Source organism: Carettochelys insculpta, chromosome 1 (assembly GCF_033958435.1).
Source record: "Carettochelys insculpta isolate YL-2023 chromosome 1, ASM3395843v1, whole genome shotgun sequence".
In the NCBI taxonomy this organism is placed as follows: Eukaryota; Metazoa; Chordata; order Testudines; family Carettochelyidae; genus Carettochelys; species Carettochelys insculpta.
In genome coordinates, this window is record NC_134137.1 from 352036855 (window position 1) to 352060867 (window position 24013).

The following is a 24013-nucleotide window of genomic DNA, read 5'->3' on the forward strand; positions in this document are numbered from 1 at the left end:
GCGGTCTGCCCCTCTAACCCTAAGATCAAGGAAACTTGCTGAGGAGCTCCCGGTGGGCCCTAAAATCATCTGGTTGCATCCGACTGGCAGGCCTCACAACCACCTCATCGAGAGGACAAGGAGGAGGCTCTCATTGTTGGTAGGTCTGGATCTTCCTTCATTGCAAACCCAGCTGTACTGGAGCTGCAGGAGTTTTGGTACTGGGATCTGAGTCAGTCGCTGGTGCCAGTTGCATTGGTGCTGGGGACCCAAACAAGACTAGGTGGCATCACTGCCATCAGCCGCCATACCAAAGAGGTTAAGTGGCCCAACTGAGGTTTTGTCTCATTGCGAGTTGCCGGTCTGACTCTTTGCTCTACTAGAGGGCACTCCCTGTCAGCCCGGTGCTTCTTGTGCCTCTTCTTGGGCTCAGCTGAAAGGGAGCAGTACCAGGATAAACATGCTGAGGCTGACAGGCTGAGTCAGAGTGGCACACCTCTAAGGCTGGAAAGGGGGCAGCTTCCATCAACAGGGCTGTCAGCCAGATTTCCCTGTCTCTGAGAGTGCGCAGCTTGAAGGTCTTGCAGATCTGGCACTTTTCTTTAACCTGAGGCTCCCCAAGGCACTTATGGCAGCTTGTGTGCAGCTCACACACAGGCACAAGCTTGTGACAGGCAATGCACAGCTTAAGGCCAGAGACCAGTGCATGCCCAATCCCTGGAGCAACATCCCAAATGGGACTCAAACTGACGAAGCAACTACACTCTTTTCACGAAAAACGTCCAAGATAGACCAAGAAAACCACAGATACATCACCGGGCACTGGTGCTGGAACAGTTTTTAGCATTGGGGATTGCTGAGCTGCACTGCTTTTTTCCCCTTTCTGTACGCCTCACCGTCCCCTAGAGCTGGGGCTGGGAGCAGGGGCATGGCTCCTGGAAGTGGGGAATGTTTACAGGGGTAAGACAACCAAGGCTGGGGCCACGGGTGTGGAGACCTGTGTCAGGGCCACGAATGGAGCCCTGGTTACAGAGCCAGCATCCAGGACCCTCTTTGTGGCCTGAGAGCCAAGACCCTGGGTGTGGCGCCAGCAGCTAGGACTTAAGCCCAGAAGTCAAGATCCCAGGCCAGCAGGGGAGCCCCTGGGCACAGGACCAGGCTGGCAGCAGAGCCTCCAGGTGAAGGGCCAGCAGACAGGATCCCAGGTGCAAGTGCTAGTTCCTGTGTCTATGTTAACAGCAGCTTGCAATTGCAAGAGATTCCAGCAACCATCATGGGCTGTGAGAAGAGACTGAAAAGAGGTGGAGCCAGTAGCAGCCCATATACCAGCGCATGAGCACAGGGCTCCAAGGGTAAATCCATATCTTAGCACAGAATCAACATAAGCAAGCACTCAAAGAAGAAAAGTTTATAACTTACAGCATCTGCCTTATTCTGTCTCCACAAACAAGGGACATCAAACACCTGCATGAACATCCCTTTCAAGTTAGCAATGACAACAGCTGCCAACACAGACTGCAAAGAGAGATTATGAAAACTGGATTATTCAGAAAAGGGAACACACTGTGTACTTAAATAAATTAAAATGACACTTTGAGCTAGATAGTTTATAACAGTGGTTCTTAACCTGGGGTGCACACCCCCCCCGGGGGGTTGTGATGTCCTTTCTGGGGGTGCCAGACATGCCAGATTTTTTTAGAAAGTAAATTATTGAAAACACAAATTAGGCACAGGCACGTAATTACAGCTACTTTGTTTCATCAAACCTATGTATGAATTCAGTTAGCCACTAACTGTTAGTGCGTTGGTTACAGTTTACTTCCACAGCAAAACTCCACAACTTCTCTGGGTAGTGCTTGCGTATTTTTGTATGCCTATCGTACTATTATTTGTGGTGAGTAATAACATAAAACTGTTTTACATATATTTAATATGCATCTAAAAGTGTATAGGCCCCCATCTCCATTTTTAATTTTTGATAAGGGGTGTGAGAACATATTTTGAGAACCAAAGGGGTGTAGGCTGCACTACAGATTAAGAACCACTCGTTTATATGTATCAGCACAGCTCCATATTGTTGCTGCTACTCCAATTTACACTAGCTGAGCATCTGGCCTATATGGTGCAGGGAAGAGTACATGTGGGGTAGCAGAAGCATCCTACCTTCTGTAAAGGCTGTAGCAATTGCCCTAGAGCCTCAATGGAAATCAGTACAATCACAGCTGAGATCAAGCTCGCAACCTGCAAAGAAGATAGTAGTGTTGAAACAAACCTAGCATTGTTGGACTCTGTTCTGTATTCAGAGTCACTAGGAATGATGCATACCAACTGGGACATTTTATGTTTCTTTGTAAACAAGGAGCCCTGCTAACATTTGACGATGTTTTAAGCATACATGGCCAAATCCAGAAATAATTCAGATGCATAAGCTGACTGAGACTCAGTGGTCCTTGTAAATCACCACACACACATAAAAAGAACAGGAGAAAATCCACACGGTGAGAGGTGGAAGTAAGCTCATGTGCCACCATCCAGCACACTGGCAAGAAGAAGCTTCCTGGCCACCGTGTTCAGCTGCAGGCGGAGGTGCCGCTGCTCCCAGTGCAGCTCCTGGGGCTCTCCTGCAGCGTAGACTGACGCATTAAGCAGCAGGCAGCCTGGCAGGTGAAAGAAGCTGGCTGGGGCATGCCCACCCCCATTGGTCCGGGACTGTCCCAGCCCCAAGCCTCCCACCTCCCAGGGTGCCCTTTGCGGAGAGCAGGCAGGTGGGAGAGGGGGCAGAAAGCAGGCTGCAGCCATGTGTACCCATCACCTGATGATCAGGGAGTGAGAGGAAAGTGCACCGCCTGTGTGCATTTCTCTCCCTCCCACCAGCTATGGAGGGGAGGGCAGAAGAGGAATGTGCACTGGCTGTGCACTTTCCCCTCATTCCCTCATTGTCAGGGGCAGGGGAAGAAGAGCATGCTGGTGGTAAGTGCAGCTGCAGCCCCGGCTTGCCCCCAACCTTGTGAAATGGTGCCCTGTTCTCCCTGCACTCACCCCTACACACACTACAGTCCCCTGCCCTGAGCCCCCCACAACTTCAGCCTCCTGCCTTGACCCACGGCATTCCGGAGCCCCCTCCTCACCCCAACCCTGACTTCTGTACCCCCAACTTCCTGCCCTGAGCCCAGACCTGAGTACAGGAATTCTGGGTCCCAGGGCAGCATAATCAATGGGCCTCCTGTCCCTTTCCTCAGACACACCCACAAGCTTCTACCCTGAGCCCCTCCTTCACCCCTCACTCTCCAACCCTGACTCCTTCATCTCCCACACACCCTGATCCTGACACCTGCACCCCCCATGCGCAATGCCCCCTGCCCTGAGCCCCCCTCCACTTAAATTCCTTTCAGGTACTGCCATATTGCACCCCCCATCTGCCTGCCTTTAGCACCTCCCTCCCCCCGGGAAGGTGTGATACATCAGTACCTGTAAGAAGCTTAAATTGCTCAAACTCCTGCACACTCTCTCTATATGTTACCTGCTAGTTGCCCCCTGAATGGCATTGCTATTCAATAAACAGGGTATAGTTATTATTCTGTAAAGCAGAAGTGGGCAGTTGTTAGTGGCCTTTAGGCTGGACGTGTTACCCAGACTTAGCTCGTGGCAGGCTGCCAGGCACTTTATTTGCCTAAGCATCCACAAGTGCAACCACTCACAGCTTCCATTACCATGGTGTGCTGTTCACAGCCAATGGGAACTGTAGAAGTTGGTGGCCCAGCCCATGCCACTTCCCATAGCTCTCGTTGGCTGGGAACAGTGAACTATAGCCAATAAGAGCTGCAAGTGGCCAGACCTGCGAATGCTCAGGTAAATAAAGCACCTGGTGGCCCCTTAGGAGCTAACCACAATGACCCTCATCCAGCCTGCAAACTGCTTATTGTCCACCACGGATGCAAAGTGCAACACACACTAGGAAACTCTTTATAGTGACAGAGAGGTAGCCGTGTTAATCTGTATTCTATCAAAACAAAAAAGCAGTCATGTAGCACTTTAAAGACTAACAAAATAATTTATTAGGTGATGAGCTTTTGTGGGACTGACCCACTTAGGAAGGCTTCGTCACCCTCCAGTGGCTGTTCCACATAAGAAGTTTCTGAGTGTCACAGGTGCCATTTACAGAATTTAGGCTTTTAGCTTCAGCAGTAGTAGCATTTCATGTGTTTAGTACTAAATGGCTTGGGTTTAGATCTCACAGTCAGTCCACCCAGGGTCAATACACAAAAGCATTTTGTGGCTACCATTATCTCTGTGTGATGTCTTTGCCCTGTGCAGCAGTAAACTGAAGTATCTTTAAAATTAACAGTAAAATAAGCCTATTACCTGAGTTTTCCCACCAGTGCTTTCCTGGACAGCGGTGCGTGACAGAGCAGTGGTAGCAACAAAACATGAGAAAGCTCCTGCAAACACGTTGCTGACCCCAAAGGCAATGAATTCCTAGAAAAAGTTAAGATGATGATGTAAACGTAGATTCTTTAAAATGTTATTTGCACAGCAGAGATGAGATTTCCTTATAGGCGTCTGTAAAGGGAGAAGTAATAGCAGCCCGCTACAAAATACTGGACTCATCACATGCTACTGTTGAGTATTTTAGAGCTGGTAGTCTACATAAGGTTTTTGTTTTTTGTTTTGTAGGGTTTTTTTGCTTTTGTTTTTTATTTGTTTTTTACCGGTTTAACTACATCATGTTTCAAACAATAGACTTTAACTGGTGCAATTCCCTACTGTGGAGACAATCAAACCACTATCAATATGCCTATGTTGGTACAGGTTAATTGCATAAATTCACCTAAATAAGGTATCTCAATATAAGCATTTTTACACCAGTAAAACTGTATCCATGCAAAATTAAATATATTTGTTTCTAAACCAATATAGTTATATCACTACAAAAACGTATTTAGACCAGCCCTTGTTTATGCAAAGCTTTGTTAAACAGTGGGACATGGAACCCAGATCATTAAATAGAACAGGCCTAGATGATACACACAGATATCTGGAAGATGCTAGAAATACATCACTGACTGTTACTATTGTTAGGCTGGAAAACCTATGATTCTATGAAAATAAATTGCTACTGATGAAAGAAGGTAATTGATCCTCCTTCCAGACTTCTTTCATTGCCTGTTTTTATGTGGTCATTATTTTTCACTCATCTATTTTAAGTAGACTAGTACAGTAATGTATCTTTCTTTCTAGGACTTTCTGTTGTTGAAAATTTCCATGCATGATGTTAGCACTAGAAAGAATATAATTGTGTTTCATTACCAATCATTCAGCTAATCTAATTGCTACCTAATGTCTTCTGGAACAGGGCAGTGCTGGTAGAATGATGAAAACAGTACATGCAGCTGTACTATCCATTTAGCCTTATTAAACTGCAAGTGAAGACATGCTAGGGAACCTTAATTCAAAGTTTCCAAATGTGAACATTGTGTATTATAGCTTCAGGACACACAACGGCCAACACAGAGGAGTCTCCACTCATAGTCCACGTGCTCAGGGAGCTAATGCTCAGCTAAAATCAGATATATTGTAATGAGGGCATTATTCATTAGTTCTGAAGGATAGAAAAACAAGTTAAACGCATGCTTAGCTATTTTTTGTAGCAAATATAACTGTCCCACATATTTGAAGGAAGCAGTACAGGTTCAGCATGCATAGAGGCAGAGACAACAGTAGCAGTAAGCCAGTTTTTCATCTCCCTTGATTTCAGGAGTAGCGACGGTTTAAGCAACCATGGGGTTTGTCTACACAATTTTTTGTACCACTGTAACGAAACTGGTTTAGAAGTGGATATAGTTAAAGCAATACAACTCCAGCCCCCTTACTACAGAGGCAGTTATGCTGGTGTAAAGGTTCCTGCACTGGCAAGACTTACATGCATACATTTAGAGGATTAAGCTGCACGGGCAGGAGCACATTAACACCGATATAACTACATCTACACTAAGGGGATGTGCTCATCAGGCTCATCGACAGAGGGACAGGAGAGGGCAATTGCACCAGGGCTGGGACAGCCAAAGGGGCCTGGAGCTCCTGGCTGCCACTGCTGCTACTATGGCAGTGGTGGTGGCAGCCAAACCCCAGGCCCCTTTGAATTGCGGCTGGAGCGCTGCTGCTCTGCCTGGCTCTGAAGGCTTGGGGGGCCCCAGCACCACAGTTTGGGCCGTGCTAAGGGCTGACTGCTGTGAGGCCCTGCTCCTTGCATCTGAGGCCCTGAGCTTTCCAGGGGCTCAAAGTGGGCCCCACACAACACACACACGTTGCCCTGGGGCCCATGGTGGTGGTCAGCCCTGCTGTTGCCTATTTAATGACATAGGCATAGAATCATTGCCCCAACTAAAAGAGTTACATTAGTATAAAAACTGAGCATCAGCCAGGCCTGACTTGTGCTGACTGGTGCAGTCTTTCAGGCACTGTTCCCTCAGCCCAACACTGCTCCCCACCCCTCCTACCAGCAGCCAACCTCCAAACACTCTGCTAGTCTATACACTATCAAAACAAAAAAGCAGTCCAGTGGCACTTTAAAAACTAACAAAATAATTTATTAGGTGATGAGCTTTCGTGGGACGGACCCACTTGTTCAGACCATAGCCATACCAGAACAGACTCAATATTTAAGGCACAGAGAACCAAAACTAGTAATCAAGGTTGACAAATCAGAAAAATATTATCAAGGCGAGCAAATGAGAGAGCAGAGGGGCAGAAGGTGGGGGGAGTCAAGAATTAGATAAAGCAAAGTATGTAAAAGAGCCCCTATAATGAGCTAGAAAATTGCCATCCTGGTTCAAACCACGTGTTAATTTGTTGAATTTGAACATAAAAGAGAGTTCAGCAGCCTCTCTTTCCAAACAGCTGTGAAAATTCCTCTTCAGTAAAACACAGACTTTCAGGTCATTAACAGAATGGCCCACTCCATTAAAGTGCTGGCTGACAGGTTTGTGAATCAGGAGTGTTTTTATGTCTGTTTTATGTGATTCCATCTTGACACCACTGTGGTGTTTCCCTACATAATGGCTATCCCCAGTTAACTCTTGAAAGCAGCTTTCAGTGCTTTGATGTCACTGGAAAAAACCCAGAGAAGATTAACTAGGACCAAGGCTTTGGCTCAGCATCCTAGGTACTTAACACCAGTCGCATCTCTATGGATCACTTTATCGCATGGCCCTATCTTATCTGCTTTTTCAAACAGTTTAGTTCACTTCACACACGGGAGTTTCACTGGCGTCTGATAAATCAGTGTATTCTCCCCCAGTTTGGACATACAAGCATCCTTCAGGGCACAAAATTACATGGAATTCATTTTTAAATTAACTAGGTTTCACATACCTGATTTCCATCAATAGCATAGTCGTGTTTTGTTGCATAGACTTTTGCCACAGACACAGCGATAGCATAAGCGACCACCGCAATGGAAAAGGCAGATGCTATCATCCCTGAAAACATACTGACAGCTGGCGGTGCTGGAGGCAAAAACCTAGTATTTAGGGACATACATTGACATTAGTGTTTTTGATCTAATTCTATGTTAACTAGATTTGTCAAAAAGCTTCGAGGCAGCAGCACATGCAGTCTATTGACAATGTGAATGATCATATTTCAAGTCACAACAAGAGGGGAACACTTGCCGAACATACAGCATCCTTACCTTGTTCAATATCAGCCAAATTCTGGCCCCATTAACAGGGCTGGCCTTGTCAAAAATGGCACACTAGACAAACGGGTATTTTGGCATCCAGGATGCCATTTTCCCTGAGGTATGGGGGTTGGGCAGACAGTGGGGCAAGTCCTCATACAGTGACCTCTATCTTCAGGCTGAGGAAGTATGGAAGCAAGGGGCAGAGGTACAGAGCATGCGCATCCTGAGGAGGGTCTTACGTAGCCTTCAGAGTGGCCAGTGGAAAAGAAAATGAAGTTTTGTCTCTCCCCAGCCTGGCCAAGATTAACAGCTGGAGCCTGGAGCACAGCAGAAGCCCCCAGCCCTGTCCCGCCCCACTTCCAGGCCCAGCACTCAGGTGTTAAAGGGGCTTTGTGATGGTGGGCTGGGGGCACACTGACTGTGGCACCACCTGATCCCAGTGCCTAGACAGCTGCCCACAGGGTCAGCCCTCCCCTTTGAGGTCAGTGACAAAACTCTCATTGGTTTCAGAATTTGGGAAACGAAAATTTGGCCTTGTGCTAACAAAGCGCAGAAGTGTATTTTGGGGATATGTTGGACATTATGCAATTAATGACACCATTACATTAGCTATATTTCACACCTGTACACTCCACTTTTCAGCTGAAGAGCTCAAAGAACTTTACAAACACAGAATCTGAAGGTTATCACTGTAAAATGCTTAGATCTTCCAGGTGAAAGTTACTGTCAGAGCAACCATTACTTTGGTGAATATGTCAGGGATACTTTTGAGTGAGCTTATTTTTATGAATAAGGATTACAGAGGGACCAGTAACATAAGGATGGGTTTTTAAGATTGAATGCTATGTAAATGTCAAATACTGTTATTAAAAATACTTAGCATTTATGTATCATTTCCCATACTCTTACATTCATGTTACAAATATTAACTGATTATTATAATTAATAATAACACTTAGCTGGTATATAATGTTTTCATCATTAGATCTCAAAGTGCTTTAAAAGGGAGGATATTATTTTTCCCATTTTACAGCTGGGGAGTGCTCCCACAATGCCACAGAGGGAATTAGTAAGCGAAGTGAGATTAGAACTCACATAGGCTACGTCTACACTAGCACACTATGTCGGAGTAGCCTATTTTGATGTAAGACGTCCTCTACATGTCCTCTAGGGCTGGTGTCGTCAACGTTCAACGTCGAAGTAGCGACGGAGAATGTCGAAAGGAGCCACCCTGGAAGGAAATGCGGAGCGTCCACACACACAAGTGCTCCCCGTCGAAATAAGGGGCCAGCAAAGCCCCAAGGCTCTCCCTTAAAGGGCCCCTCCCAGACACACTCAGCCTGCACAGCATGGGATCCACAGAGCCAACAACCGGTTGCAGACCCTTTGAACGAAGCTTGGACCCCCCAGCTGCAGGAGCAGCAGCAGCCAGAAGCCCTGGGCTAAGGGCTGCTGCATGCGGTGACAGTAGAGCCCCGCAGGGGCTGGACAGAGCATCTCTCAACCCCTCAGCTGATGGCCGCCATGGAGGACCCCACTATTTTGAAGTAGCGGGACAAGGATCATCTACACGTGCCCTACTTCAACATTCAACGTCGAAGTAGGACGCTATTCCCATCTTCGGATGGGAATAGCAATTTTGATGTCTCGCCACCTAGCGTCGATTTCAACGTCAAAATAGCACATGGCACATGTAGACGTGACGTGTGCTATTTCGACATTGTGCTGGCTACTTTGAAGTAGCTGGCTAGTGTAGACGCACCCCTAATGTTCAGTTGTGAATCAAACTGTTGCCCTATCTGATTCTTGCTATTTTTTTGCTCATGTCATTAACAGGAGTGTTGTGAGCTAGACATGAGAAGTCATTCTTCTGCTCTACTCTGTGCTGATTAGGCCTCAAATGGAGTACTGTGTCCAGTTCTGGGCACCACATTTCAACAAAGATGTAGAGAAATTGGAAAAGGTCCAGAGAAGAGCAACAAGAATGATTAAAGGTCTAGAGAACATAAGCTATGAGGGAAGACTGAAAGAACTGGGCTTGTTTAGTTTAGAAAAGAGAAGACACAGTAGCAGTTTACAAGTACCTAAAAGATTTTACAAGGAAGAGGGAGAAAAATTTCTCTCCTTGGCCTCTGCCGATAGGACAAGAAACAATGGGCTTAAACTGCAGCACTGGAGGTTTAGGTTGGACATTAGGAAAACTTCCTGGCAGGGTGGTTAAACGCTGGAATGGGGAATCTCCATCTCAGAATACAAAAGCACTCACCCTCGAGGAATGGTTTTAACAATGCCTGCATTGTACTTTTTTTCCAAGTCGGCAGCGTATGAGATCCCTGTGGCTACTATTGTCTGGAATCAGATAAAGCAGAGGTTTCAATACTGAAAAATTGCTCTTGTCTGCTTGAAATCAGCTATGTTTCTTCCCAGGGTACTTTGCTTACCACAATTACTTCTATAGGAATAGGAACAGGGATCTTGTGTTTGTAGCGATCATTTATTTCTTTAACTACCATACATACAAAAATGGTCAGTAGCCCAGCAATGAGATCTGCAATGTTGGTGGTGCCAATTCTTTGAAATATTTCAATGAGAGTCTGAAAGAAAATACAATACAAAATAATCTGAAGCTGCATAAACAGAATAAGAAAATTGCTCCTAGAGAGATAGAGACACAAACCCTCAGAGAAGGTCTGGGACTGCCTGTCCCACATGTTTATTTTTACATTTTCACATACTATGAATGTGAGTTTCATTTGTGCACTTTCAAGCTTTCCTTGAGTCAGTGGGTTGATCTCATGGTGAATTTAACTGAAGGAGCACAACTACAAGACTCTCATTTAGCAGATGCCTTTTAACTTATATAGCATTTATAATATGTAATGGGTAAAATGCTGCCTGTGTTTGGCTGAAGCACAGGGTAAGAAAAGGACATGTGGAGCCTCCCGCTCCTTCTCCATATAGCAGACAAGATCCATCCATGATCCTCAAGAAGCAGCTAGCAGATGCCTGGCTAAAGCACTGGTTCACTCATCAACCATCTGCCCAAGGAGCATAGTCTCTAGGGTGTGGATTAAGTATTTGCTCAGCCTCCCTATCTCCATTGTCCATAGCCAGAGAACACAATGCTGCCATCAGAGATCCTGCTGTACTGTATGTAGTCCTGCTCTGGGGAAAAGCCAGGCCTCCTCAGTTCAGGGTGCCCAAAGACTCCCTTCAGAATTCAGCCCTGGCCAGAAGGGTTCCTACACAAGTGCATAACAGGCAGCATCTCTAACTAAGTTTGCAGCACCAGGGACGTGAGTTCATTCTTTGATGGCACACACTGCAATTTGTGCAGCTGATTTTTTTAAAGTTTTAAATCTGCTTGCAAAATGGTGAAAATAATATTCCTTTGATAATAAGGGTACGAAAGTTGGTCCAGAGAGAGGTGTTCTAATTATTCTCACTCCTCTACCTAATTCTATCCCAGCACCCATTAGTAGGTGAGCGCACGTTATGTCTACTTACAAGGCACGACTAACTCAGAGATGTTAAAATACTTGCTCAAGACCACATAAATCACCAGCACATGTGAAATTAGAACTCGTAAATTCTGTGGTCTGCTTGACCCACTTATAATACTACTATGATGCTGAGTTTTAATGTAGAGCCTTAGCTCTTCATTTTTAGGGCCACCTTGGGAACACCATCTCATTCCTTTTCAAAAATACTGCTTCTAGTTGCACTTCCCTTTGATAATCATAAAAGGCAGAAATGGAAAAACCTGCAAGGCCATCTAATCCAGCTCCATGACAGCACAGCACAGCTTCTTATAGTGCTTTGTCCAGTCTCATTTTAAACGTCCCAAGAGCTCCCATTAGTTCCAAGGAAGATTATTCCACAGTCTGACACAACTCACTGTTAGGGAGATTTTCCAAACATCCTGCTGGATTTTCTTTTTTTTTTCCTCAGTTTCATGCAGCTACTCCTGGTCCATTGGCCAACCTGTCCTATTCTCTAAATGAATAGCCTGGCTATTCCATAAACTTCAGCAAGAGTTGAATAGATTTCTATCTGAAGTGGCCTCCATTTCTGCCAGTGTCTGAACAGTAGTGTTTTAAATAGTGTCTGATTCTTTTTGGTCATAGTATGCCCCCTTAAGTGACCTGCCAGCACTAATGTGAAGTATTGTATGGTCAAAGAGTTTTTAACTCAATCCTATTCCCAATGAAGTCAGTGAAAATACCCACTGGATTCAATGGGAAAAGCAATAGGTTCTATAATATGGAACAATACAGTAAATCAATATTACTACAACACAGTCAAGATAATTCTTCATTTTACCATTTTCTCCAATATCCTCCCAACAGATCTGACAGGAAGATTTAATCAATAATTTCTCTAGTATTTCTGCATAATTAACTTTTAAGTCCCTTAATAAATTACTTTACATTTTCTGCTCCAAAATGCTGCGATAGCCTTGTAAAAATAATACCAGAACTATGTACAGTATCTCAAATGTGTTGTATTAATTCCCTGACCTCATAGGGCCATATTCATTATAGCACATGGCCACACAGACATCTGAGTGGTTAAAATGGACAGAGAGCAGGACGTTTTCTTCCTGAAAGATAGGTCTCTACACCATAAATTAAAAAAGAATCACACTGATCATCCTACATTTGGTCATCCTCAGTTGTATTAATTTGACTCCACTACTGTGTCCAAATGTTATCATCTCACTAATCTGTTCCATCTCCCAGGACATTGAGAGTGAATTAAACTGACCTTCATAACAGTCCTATGACATCCTACAAACAAAGGCAAGGAAAAGGAGTCTTCTCAAATGAATAATTGGGGTGAATTACACCCAAATACCTGTCAACATAATGACCTTAATGGGAGCAGGATCACATCCTTAAAAGAAACCCTAAATTGTCTCAATTTATTATCTATATCACCTCTTCATAAAATGAAAGCCGCAGAAGGAAGACAGAAACAACCATAAAACCAAATCAGATCAGCAAGGCATACTTACATATATTATGGAAAGAATCCCATTATAGTTCTTGGTTGAAACATTTAAGACTATTTTCAGTTGCGAAACAAAAACTTGAAAAGCCGCTGCAGTTGTGAAGCCTCCAATCAGGGGATCTGCAAGGTACCTCACAATGAAACCGATCTGAAGGGCTCCAAACACAAGCTGAAAAAATCACCAGGAAATAACAGTTTGCTAAACAGTTAAAAGGCGCAACAATGATGTTTCCGAATGATCAGGATTCAGCTCCATACAATATGCTGGTTGTTTGGGAAGACTTCAGATGGCAGCTGAGTGGTCCAGGTTGTGCTATCCTGACACTGACTAGCACCTTGTGCCATCAGTAGTCCCACTCAGGGGTGCACAAAGTGGAGGATGTGCCCCTTGGGGGGATGCAAAATTTTGTCAGGGGAGGACAGCACAATCGACCTCCCTGACTGGCCCCTGCTGCACTATTTGAACCCTCCTGCTCCCTGTAGCTTGGGAGGTGCCAACCTGGTGGCAGAGCTGAGGCTCTGGGGGCAGAGCACTCTCAACCGAGTCCATGGAGGGTGAGTCTGGGGAAGAGGGAGTGAAGCCACGCAGCAGGACTCTGGCTGTCGGGTGCTGCAGTGCAGAGCAAAGCTGGTGGAGTGGGACAGGCAGAGGCCAGGGCAGTGAAGGGGTAGTTGGCTATCCCTATTCAGAGCAGGGCTGCGTGATGACTGTTACAGCACTAGTGACTGGGAGTGCCCTGCTGGTGGGGGAAGGGGTTCTGAGACTGGGCAAGCAATGGCAGAAAAGTTTAGATGAAGTTCGTTCCTGGAGCAGGCAAGACCTGTGCCTGTTGCGTGTGTTCTTTCACTTTTGTGTGGCTTCTGGCCAGGCTAAGCAGTGCAGAAGCAGCTGCAGGGGCTTGTGCTGATGGATATGCATTCACAGAATGAATGAGTCCCACAGACAAAAGATGACATGACACGTTAGGGCAAAATCATCACTTTGGCTGGTCTGTCTACCGCAAAGCCCAAGTTTAACCAAAGGTTTGCCTCGGGTAGGTGTTATAGTATCGTGGTTAGTACTGAAAGAGGTGCCAGGGTAAAGTAATTATTCTACTTTTATAACTGACACAGCAAACCCAGAGGGCCAAGGCTATGAATTGCCAAGACTAGCGGTTCTGAGGTTCAGTCCTGGCAAGACCTGGCACAAATTAAGCATTGGTTGTTAGCAATATTCCCTCTAATCCTTTTTCCTCTGTGCACAGATTTTTTTCCATCCATGTGTAGAATAAACTTTCTTCTGTGCACAGAGGCATGCGTGAATGTGCACCACCAGCTGAAACTCAAATCTAGTTGTGGGCACTCTGCTAATCAGCTGGGCAGCATGTAAATCTCTCCTGAGTTGCTGCACAAATGCACAGCTTACAGCAGGGGTGTGCAAAGTTGGGGGCACCCCCTCACAGGGCATGAAATTTCATAGCGGGGGCACAGTGCAATCTGTCTCCCTGGACAACCTCCACTGGCTCCCCTGCGGCCTCTGCTGGCTCCCTCCCCCTCTCCCTCCCAGCCTCTGCTGCCACCAAGGGAGCGTGGTACGTAACTTCTGGGAGACTGTCACCCGCTTCTGGAGCATTAGGCTGGGGAGCCCCTACTAATTGCAGGGAGAAAAAGTGGGGTGCAGTGTAAAAAGTTTGCTCACCCCGGTCCCACTGATGGAAATCAGGTTACCTGTGAGGTAAAATATTACTCAGTGTGAGCTGCACCTCACACAAAACCTGTCCCTATGTGAATCTAAGGTCTGAAACTACTTCGTTAAGCAAAACTGTAAGGGCCTCACAATGTAGCCACTGTGGGTGTTGCAGAATCTGCTCCTGAACTCTTCCATAGAAAAATGGCAAAACAACAATCCTGCTATATCACCACATGTCACTAGCACAGCAGGATGATATGGTGCCCTGGACTCTCAATTGCGTGACAGTTGCTGTGGATATCTTCTCTATCCTTGTTGTCCACCTGTGTCCTCTGTAGCTCAAATTCTTACCCACTTTTACCACATTTGGGTGTCTACTTTTTTTCTGTTAAAAATGCCCTGTTCTTTTTGTATTGACCAAGACTCATTGGATCATCTTCCCTCACACCACCCTGGTGTGTCTGAACAGCAAACCTCTCAGGGAAACAAAGGAAGATTGCAAAGTTGTATAGAGGCATAGCCCCTCCTCCTTCATCATCCAAGGTCTATGCTGTTGGAACTTGGTTTCCCTACAGATATCTCAGGCTTGTTGCAGTCACTCAGCTATGCCGACACAAAGCTTTCCCTACGAAGGGGGTAATGTGTTGAGTTCTCTGTCATTTGAAGGTTGTGTAGATTTCAGCGTGACTTTCTCCCCTCCTGTGCATTTATGACGGGAAAGGACTGGGGAGCCCTAATAAGTTATTTCTAGTCTCACAGGGTTAACCCTGTACAAATCTCTTAGTCTTTAAGGTGCTTGTTTTTTTGTGAAGTTATTTCTAGCTGCCTTTTTGCCAATTATTTAATAAAGTACAAGCAACATCAACTTAAGGCAATTATATTACCTGTAAAATTCCAACCAGAAATGTGATGGTACTGGCAATCACTACTCGCTGTGCATCTCTGGATGCGGTGTCTATCAGCGTTGTGTTAAGTCCTGTCGCATTACTGCTCACTGTGAGGAAATTTTCATCGGGTGCCATGCTCAGTACAACAGATCCCACCATCAAAGCGACCACAGGGAAAGGGCCTGTAAAGAGGAACGGCATAAACCATGACATTACATACATCACAAACTCAAAGTGTTTGCAAGAGAAAATTGGAAGTTCTACATAATAGAATGAGTTAAAATGTTACTATGATGGCAAAATGCCTGTTTATTAAATAATCTAGAATGCGTTCCTTAATGCCCTCCCTGATTCTGCATTGTAGCCAGAAGAACACTGGACTGGTGAACTTCAGCACAAATAAGAGCAGAAGCTGTGCATGGGAACAAGTAGAATCAAACATTATGCACAGACTCTTAACAAGCCAAAATCTGTTTTAAGTCCAATGAACCAGACAACAGTTAATAAAGTGACTGCCACACATCAAATATGAATACCAACACCAAACACAAACATGACAAAAGAAAATTGACTGAAACTGGAATTAAATGTAACCAGTTACCGGCTGAGAGATGCCTGGATGTTCCAAGTATGAAATATGTCAGAAGGGGAAAAAATGCAGAGTACAGACCATGTCCAAGGGGAACTGCAACCAGTAAAGCAAAGGCCAAACCTGTGAACACACACATAATTTTTCGTTAAATGTCATAAGAAACTCACCTTTGGTCAAGTGATTAGCCAAATGTTCAGGAAGGTGGCTTCCTTTTAGTCAGGAACAAGTGGAAAATATATTTTGCATCTGTCATTCAGTGGTGGGCACAAATTGGAGTGCTTGTGCCGCAGCATTTGTAAGAGTGCCAACTTGGTAGTCATAGGTATAAGTATTAAGAGTTACACTTGCACTTCGTGTTCTCACAGAACACAGGCACAAATTCTGAGAGCTTCGTGAAGTTTATGAATGAGACCTTTGCCATGAAAACAACTGATCTGCCTTTCCACTGGGGAAGGAGGGTTTGTACAAAAGAAACTGAAGCATAGCTAGAATTCTCAGACATGGATGCCTGTTTAACCAACACCTCTGAAGATCAGGCCATTTTTATTTAGGTAAGTACATATGGATTTAGATGTCTAGCCTTAGACCCCCATATTTGAAAATTTTGCTCCTTACCAATAAAACGACCAACTAATAAGAAAGGCCATGATGGGGCTCTGCTGAGCTGAAAAGCAGCTGAGCAAGATGTTTTCCCTGTATAGCCATGTTGCCTTCTTCTGCGTAACTGTGTGACCTATCAGCTACACTGAAAAAATAAAGGGGGAAATAGATAAGGGGTGTAGTGAAGCATCATATCCCAACCATAGGACTTTAAAACATACGGACCGCTAATGCTGTACAGAAAGTTCATAGTGTTTCAGGCAGCACTTACTCCCACCACAGCACCCATTAGTCCTCCCTCAGATATTACACAGTGTTACCGGGCTTCCGGATAAATAATAGACTTGTGGAAAGGCTGACAAACAGTACGCACGAAAAGTCCTGGGATCTGTGTGCTTGGGTTCCAAGGCACTTGAGGGTCCCTTGCATCTGCATATTTGTTGAGGTCAGTTTTTTTGTTCCACTGCCTGGTTACTGTGCACACTAAGCTGGGGCTTAGAGGCAGCCTATGCTGCCGTAATCAAGCCACAGAATCCTCGTATTAATTTGGTATCACTATACGCAGTGGGGACAACAGACTCACTGGGCCCTTGGGCAAGGTGGGTGGGGCAGCTCCGTACCTCCAGAAGGGGCAGGGCCTCAGGCAGAAAAGACAGGGCTAGGCACTGCTTCTCCCAGTGAGCTTAAGCGCTGCCTAGAGCGCACCGTACCTATGCCAGGCAGCCCTCAGTGCAGACCAGAGCTTGCAGGGCTCAGGTGGCAATTTGGAGGGACAAGGGCTCTGACTGACACTGCTGTTGCAGCAGCTTCAGGGACCCACAGGCTGTTTTGAACCTCTGAGCCCCAGGACAACTGTTCCCATTGCCTCCCCGTGGGGGGGCCTGCCTATATGCACACTTGTGTCAGAAGAGAGCATCTGAGTCCAAACACTACTCTGCAGCATCTTTTGGCATAACTGTACTTGCTGGATTCTGACTTTAAGAAAAATGTGTGTGTGCAAGGGAGCAAGGGAGCATGAATGATCTGGGGTTAAGACTCTGCCTGGCCTGGTTCTCAGGAGAGTTTCCCACCTCTGCTGTACACTTCCGGTGTGACCTTTAGCAAGTCATCGCAGATGTCTGTACCTGAGCTCCCGAGCAATAAATGGAGATGATTCCACTGCCCTTCTCACACCCTTTGTCCATCTAGTCTATTTAGATGGCAAGCTTTTGGGGTAAGGGAGTGTTTCTGATTATGTTTTGCATAATCTCTGCCACAATCAGGCCCCAGTCTTGTTTGGGGAGATTACGTGCAGCTGTAAGACACAGATACTGGACCTGCTGAAGGGCAGAAGAGGGGAAATAATGCTGAAGCAGCAGCTGACTTCACCATCTGCACAGGATATGCGGGGGGCAGGGCTGCACAAAGGTCTAAATGAAGAGACAATCCAGCCCGAAAGAATTACTATACTGGAACAGGCCAGTAATCCAGCAAATCCTGTCTTTGAAAATGGCTAATATTAGGGACTCCAGGGAGGAGAATGGGACACTCACTTACATCCTTTAGGAGTTCTTCAAAACTTTATAGTCATGATTAACCAATCCTAAATCATCTGTAAACCTTCCATCCTCTCTGTTTATCTACTGTTCTCAATCTACTATACATTTTAGATCGTTTATCTGTTTGATCAAGAACTCTTCCTAAACAGTAAGAGCTAGGACCACCAAATTTGGTACACAACTTTCTCTTATTATAACTTACAGCAAAAGAAGGGTTCTGTTGTGCCAAGAAAGAGTGATGTGCCTGAAATGGGATTGCTTCTCATAAAACCAAACAGACAAGAGACAGAATCATCAAATCAAGTACAGTCCTCAAAAATTGATATAACTTAGCGAATGTTGAAAGAGACTGAGCCAAGATAAGCCACAAATAGGATGAACTTGGAATAGGATTCCTTCTCAATAAACCTCACAGAAAAGAGATGGTGCTCTGTTTTGGCACAGCTAAATCAGTGCTTATGGTTTGAAAACTAGAAGAAAATGTTATTGGAAATCAAATTGATTATAGCCCTTTTTTGTTAAAACATAGCAAATGTAAGAGTTTATAGGGATAAAGAAAAAATACACTTGATGGAATTCCCATTTTAAAACAAATTACTAGAAAAACTAAAAAGAAAAAAAATTAAAATCCCTCCTTTTAAGAAATCCAAAATAAAATTTAACTTCATAAAAATAACACTGTATTTTTGAAAAATACAATCACTTGAAGAAAGCATATACATGTTCCTTTTATTTTCACAAAAAAAGCTCCTTAATTGAGCTGAGGACCCAGGCAACAGTGGGTATATATGCTCGTCATTAATAAATGTATTTAACATGACCAGCTGAACAATGCAAACCATGTACTGTGAATATCCTTTCCAATTTTTAAAACTGGACAGGTTCATGCCCCTTTCATACTTGTTCACTACAAACATTTGCTGAAACAAGCTTTTCTCTCACAAATGTTAACAGAGAGTTACATTCATTAGTTTACATTTGGATAAACAAGTGTTTGCTATGCTCAGTCAATAAAGGTAGGATTACTAGTGACCAATCACAAACTGAGTAACACAATTAAATTTTTAAATGTTCACCTTATGTCCACAGAGTTAAAAAACTCAAAAAGATACTTAGCTATCTGCTGGTTAATATTGCATAAACAGAAAAGGAGGCTAAATTAAGCAAATCAGTGATTCGCTGTGCAATATAAAACAACATTAGTCCTCACCGTTCTAGTAATCAAGTTTAACACTGAAGTGCTGCTTAGAAAGGGTAAGATGTAGTTATGGGGATGTCAATATAGTACATCAAATTTCTCTTTAATAACAGACAAAATCTGCTTAGATCTTACCTTGTAGAGTAGCTACAAGCCCAGTACTGACACCAGAGATGAGATCATTGAGTAGCCATTCTTTTATTCTGTACTTAGGTAGCCATTCCACAACAGGAAGAATGGACTTGGTTATCTGAAAGGCCTTTTTTCTTGAACAGCTGCCAAAAAAAAAAAAAACCCACAAAAATGAGATAATTAAATAGTCCAGCTATCCCTGTGAAATTATAATTTGAAAGTGGAAAAAAAAAATCCTACCAAGAGACCTCAGTAGGGCTACGTCTACACTAGCACACTACGTCGAAGTAGCCTATTTCGACGTAAGAACATCAAAATAGGCTACTTTGATGTGTATCGTCTACACGTCCTCCAGGGCTGGTGCCATCAATGTTCAACGTCGAAGTGGCGACACAGAATGTCGGAAGGAGCCGCCCCGGAAGGAAATGCGGAGCCTCCACACACACAAGCACTCCCCGTCGAAATAAGGGGCCAGCAAAGCCCCAAGCTGCTCCCTTAAAGGGCCCCTCCCAGACACACTCAGCCTGCACAGCACGAGATCCACAGAGCCGACAACCGGTTGCAGACCCTGTGCATGCAACATGGACCCCCAGCTTCAGCAGCAGCAGCAACAACAGCCAGAAGCCCTCTGCTGCACGTGGCAACCATAGAGCCCCACAGGGGCTGAACAGAGCATCTCTCAACCCCTCAGTTGATGGCCGCCATGGAGGACCCCGCTATTTCGACGTAGTGGGATGCGGATCGTCTACCCATGCCCTATTTCGATGTTGAACGTCAAAGTATGGCGCTATTCCCACCTTCGTATAGGAATAGCGATTTTGACATCTCACCGTCTAACGTCGATTTCAACATCGAAATAGCTCATGGCATGTGTAGACACGACACGTACTATTTTGACATTGTGCCAGCTATTTCAAAGTAGCTGGCTAGTGTAGCCGCACTCTAGGTGATATTTAGACAGAAGAACGTGTGATATTTTGTAGAAATTGTCTGAATGCCTTTTCCAATGTACAGATCTTTAGGGCAAAATTCTGCTCTCAAGTTAAGAGTTACTCCAGATTTCATACATAACATTTAGCATTTACCATTGGAAACAGTTGCAGCGGACAGCAACTTTTACCCATCGAAACATTTAGAACATTTCATTCACAAAACCCATAGGTGGTATTTTGTGAAACAGAATAACCAAAGTGAACTTTCTCAACAGAGATTTTCTGTCAATGGGTGACTTACCAAAAACATTTACTTTTTTTGCAGGACTGTCAATTAATCACAGTTAACTCATGTGATTAACTAAAAAATTAATCACAATATAAAATTAATCACAATTTTAAACACACTGTTGGAAATACAATATCAATTGAGATGTATTAAATATGTTAGATATTTTTCTATATTTTAAAATATATTGATTTCAATTGCTACACAATACAAAGTGTACAGTGCTCACTTTACAGTATTATTTTTATTGCAAGTATTTGTACTGTAAAACTATAAAAATTGTATTTTTCAATTCCCCTCATACAAGTACTGTAGTGGAAACTCTTTATCATGTAAGTATAAACGTGGAAGGGGGTGTTTGGGGTGTGTTTCAAGGGTTTTTTTTTTGTTTGTTTGTTTGTTCGTTGGTTTTTTGGTTACAGAATTGCAGGCAAAAGCAAACCAATGTAAAACTTTAGAGCCCACAAGTCCTCTTAGTCCCAGGCCTGACAATGTAAGAGGTAAAGGGGGCAACTGCCTTCTGGTCCAGCAGTTCAAAGAGGCCTGGGGCTCTGGCCACTGCCACAGTTGCAGCAGCAGTTGCCAGAACCCCCAGCCCTTTAAATTGCCACTGGATCACCACATTGGAGCACCAGGCTGTCACTCACTCCAAGCAGCGCTAAGGGGAGTGGGGTCTCTGGGCAGCCCTGAGGGCTGAGTGCCTTTGGCCCTACCCCTCCTGCCCTTGGCCCCACTCCTTCTGGGAGCACGGAGCACACCCCCCCCACACACACACACATTGCCCAGAGGCCTGCAGAGGCTGTCAGTTCTGCTGTTCAGTCGTTTTCTTGTTCAGCCAACTGCTCAGAGAAACAAGTGTGAGATACTGCTGCCCACTTCCTATCTAGTGTCTCCTGAAAGTGAGAATACGTGTTGCCATGGCACTTTTGTAGCCAGCATTGCAAACTATTTACATGCCAGATACACTAAAGATTTGTATTCCCCTTCATGCTTCTGCTGCCTTTCCAGAGGATATACTTCAAGGCTGATGATAACTCATTTTAAAAAAGTGTTAATTTCTGACTGCACTCCTTTGGGAAGAATTATATGCTTCCTGCTCAATTTTACCTGCGTTCTGCCACATATTTCATGCTGTAGCAATCTCAGATGGTGACGCCAACACACATTGGTTTTAAGAAAAACAAGCAGTCCTATAGCACCTTAAAGACTAACAAATTTCTTTTAAGTATTGAGCTTTGCTGGGTGAGATCCACTTCTTCAGATTTTCAGAAGTGGGTCTTACCCACAAAAGCTCATTACCTAATAAATAAATTTGTTAGTTTTTAAGGCGCTACAGGACTGCTTGTTTCGTGTGAAGCTACAGACTAACACGGCTATGCCTCTGGTTTGAAGAACTCCTTCACTGCAGATGTGACAAAACACAAAAGAGGTAGGAAAGTGAGATTTTTGAAGACAGCTACTGCACTTGACCTTATGTTTAAGGACCTGACATGCCTACCAGAATCTTAGGGGGAAGATATGTGGAGCATCCTCTCCTACATGTTAAAAGAACAACACTCTGATTAAGAAACTACAGAACCCAAACTCTCAGCAGACACTATCAACCTTCTGCTGGTGGTATCCCATGTTCTCTGAAAGCTGCCTGTAGACCTGGCTACACAGGAGCAATTCACATGCTGCCCAGCTGATGTGCAGAGCGCATACAGTGGGCAGCATGTGTTCAGGCGCACCTCCCCGAATCTTGCTCTGTCTGCAGCTGTTCACAGGCGGGACCCTCCTGTTATTACTGCAAGGTGGAGTGGGGGGCAGGGGAGCGCTGATATCAAGGTGTCACCCTTCTGTATCCCATCGCTGCAGAGAAGGGAGGCACACAGCCTGGCTCATGGGGGAGCTCTGAGCTGGTACTGTCTGAGGGGTGACTGCCTGCCTTTCTTAAAGGGGCAGTGCATTGTTCATGAGATTTCCCCAGCAGCCAATTCACACAGTTTGTCTGTCTCTCTCTCACACACACATTCTCTCTCTCTCTCTGCCTGACCCTGACCCCCATCTCCTCAAAGCAGGAGAGAAGGGCTAAATCCTGTGCTCCGAGGTCTATTCTGAAAGGTGAGTCCCTTTCTTAAAGAGACACTGCCACTATTTAACCTGAGTTTTCCTCAGCAGCCAGCTCACACAGTCTCTCACTCATAGATTCGCACCCAAACAGACACTCTCTCTCTCTCTCTCTCTCTCTCCCCTGCCCATTTACCCCATCTCCTCAGAGCAGGGGTAGAACAGAGCAGGACAACTTTCAGTATCTTAAAGAGACAGCACGTGCGGGTCTCAGAGATTTACCCAGCAGCAACTCGCACACACACTGTCCCTTTGACACATGCACACACACAGGCTATGTCACACACCCACCAGCTGTGTCATACACACCCACCCTCTCTGTGTCACACACACACACAGTGTCACTCACCCATTCCCCAGCTCTATGTCACACACATCATCTCTGAGACACACACACATGCATACTGCTTCTTGCTTACTCACCTGTCAACCCACACTTCTATTATTGTTGATGGTACTACTTGGTACTTCCTGAAATGCACATATAGTTTTGGTAATGTTATTCTTTCAAAGTGTGTTACTTTAGTGTTTTGATTGGTCTACATGGTTCATAGTTTTTATTTATCTTGCACTCAAGTTTCATTCTTTGAGAAGTGAGTTCTAAAATTCCTCCCGTCCTGGATGGAATAATTAGACATATAGTAACTTTTTTTTGAAAAATATGCACTAAATCTAGGTTTTTTGTTTCTGGTGGTGGCACACAATAGCACTTACTTTAGTGCACAACAAATACTTTTGCCGATGGATGGAAAAAAACAGAGGGAACTCTGGCATCTGACTCAGATGATGAAAATGAACATACATTAGTCCATACTGCTTTGGATCTTTTTCAAGCAGAACCTGTCCTCAGCAGGAACCCATATTCTCTGGAATGGCGGTTGAAGCTTGAAGAGACAGATGAATCCTTAGCATATCTGGCACCTAAATACCTTGTGATGCCAGCTACAACAGTGCCATGTAAATGCCTGTTTTCTCTTTTAGGTAACATTGTGAAAAAGAAGTGGGCAGCATTATCTCCTGCAAATGTAAACAAAGTTGTTTGTCCAAACAATTGGCTGAACAAGAGGACGGACTGAGTGGACTTGTTGGGTCAAGGTTTATATTGTTGCATTCTTGAATGCAGTTATCTTTTGTGCATAATTCTACATCTGTAAGTTCAACACTCAGGATAAAGTAATTGCACTACAGTAGTTCTAACATGGAGGTTGAAAAATGCCGTTGCTTTTGTTTTATACAGTGCAAATATTTGTACTAAACATAAATATAAAATGAGCACCATACAATGTATAGTCTGTTGTAATTTAAATTAATATATTTGAAAATGTAGAAAATATCCAAAATACTTACATAATTGGCACTTTATTATTGTTTAATCATGTCATTGATTGTATGAT

At 44.4% G+C, this 24013-nt stretch overlaps 1 protein-coding gene across 1 annotated transcript in view; it reads right to left on the bottom strand.

Annotated features, from left to right (window-relative positions):
• The window catches only part of SLC26A4 (solute carrier family 26 member 4), a 40884-nt gene that overhangs the window by 14231 nt on the left and 2640 nt on the right, over positions 1-24013 (bottom strand). Inside the window, exons 3-12 of the mRNA XM_075016374.1 lie at positions 19293-19432; positions 15831-15941; positions 15227-15411; positions 12678-12842; positions 10102-10254; positions 9927-10009; positions 7351-7498; positions 4342-4455; positions 2143-2220; positions 1399-1494 (exon numbers count right to left, since the gene is read on the bottom strand). Of these exons, the coding sequence (XP_074872475.1) occupies positions 1399-1494; positions 2143-2220; positions 4342-4455; positions 7351-7498; positions 9927-10009; positions 10102-10254; positions 12678-12842; positions 15227-15411; positions 15831-15941; positions 19293-19432 (1273 nt within the window). The remainder of the gene's footprint in view (positions 1-1398; positions 1495-2142; positions 2221-4341; positions 4456-7350; positions 7499-9926; positions 10010-10101; positions 10255-12677; positions 12843-15226; positions 15412-15830; positions 15942-19292; positions 19433-24013) is intronic.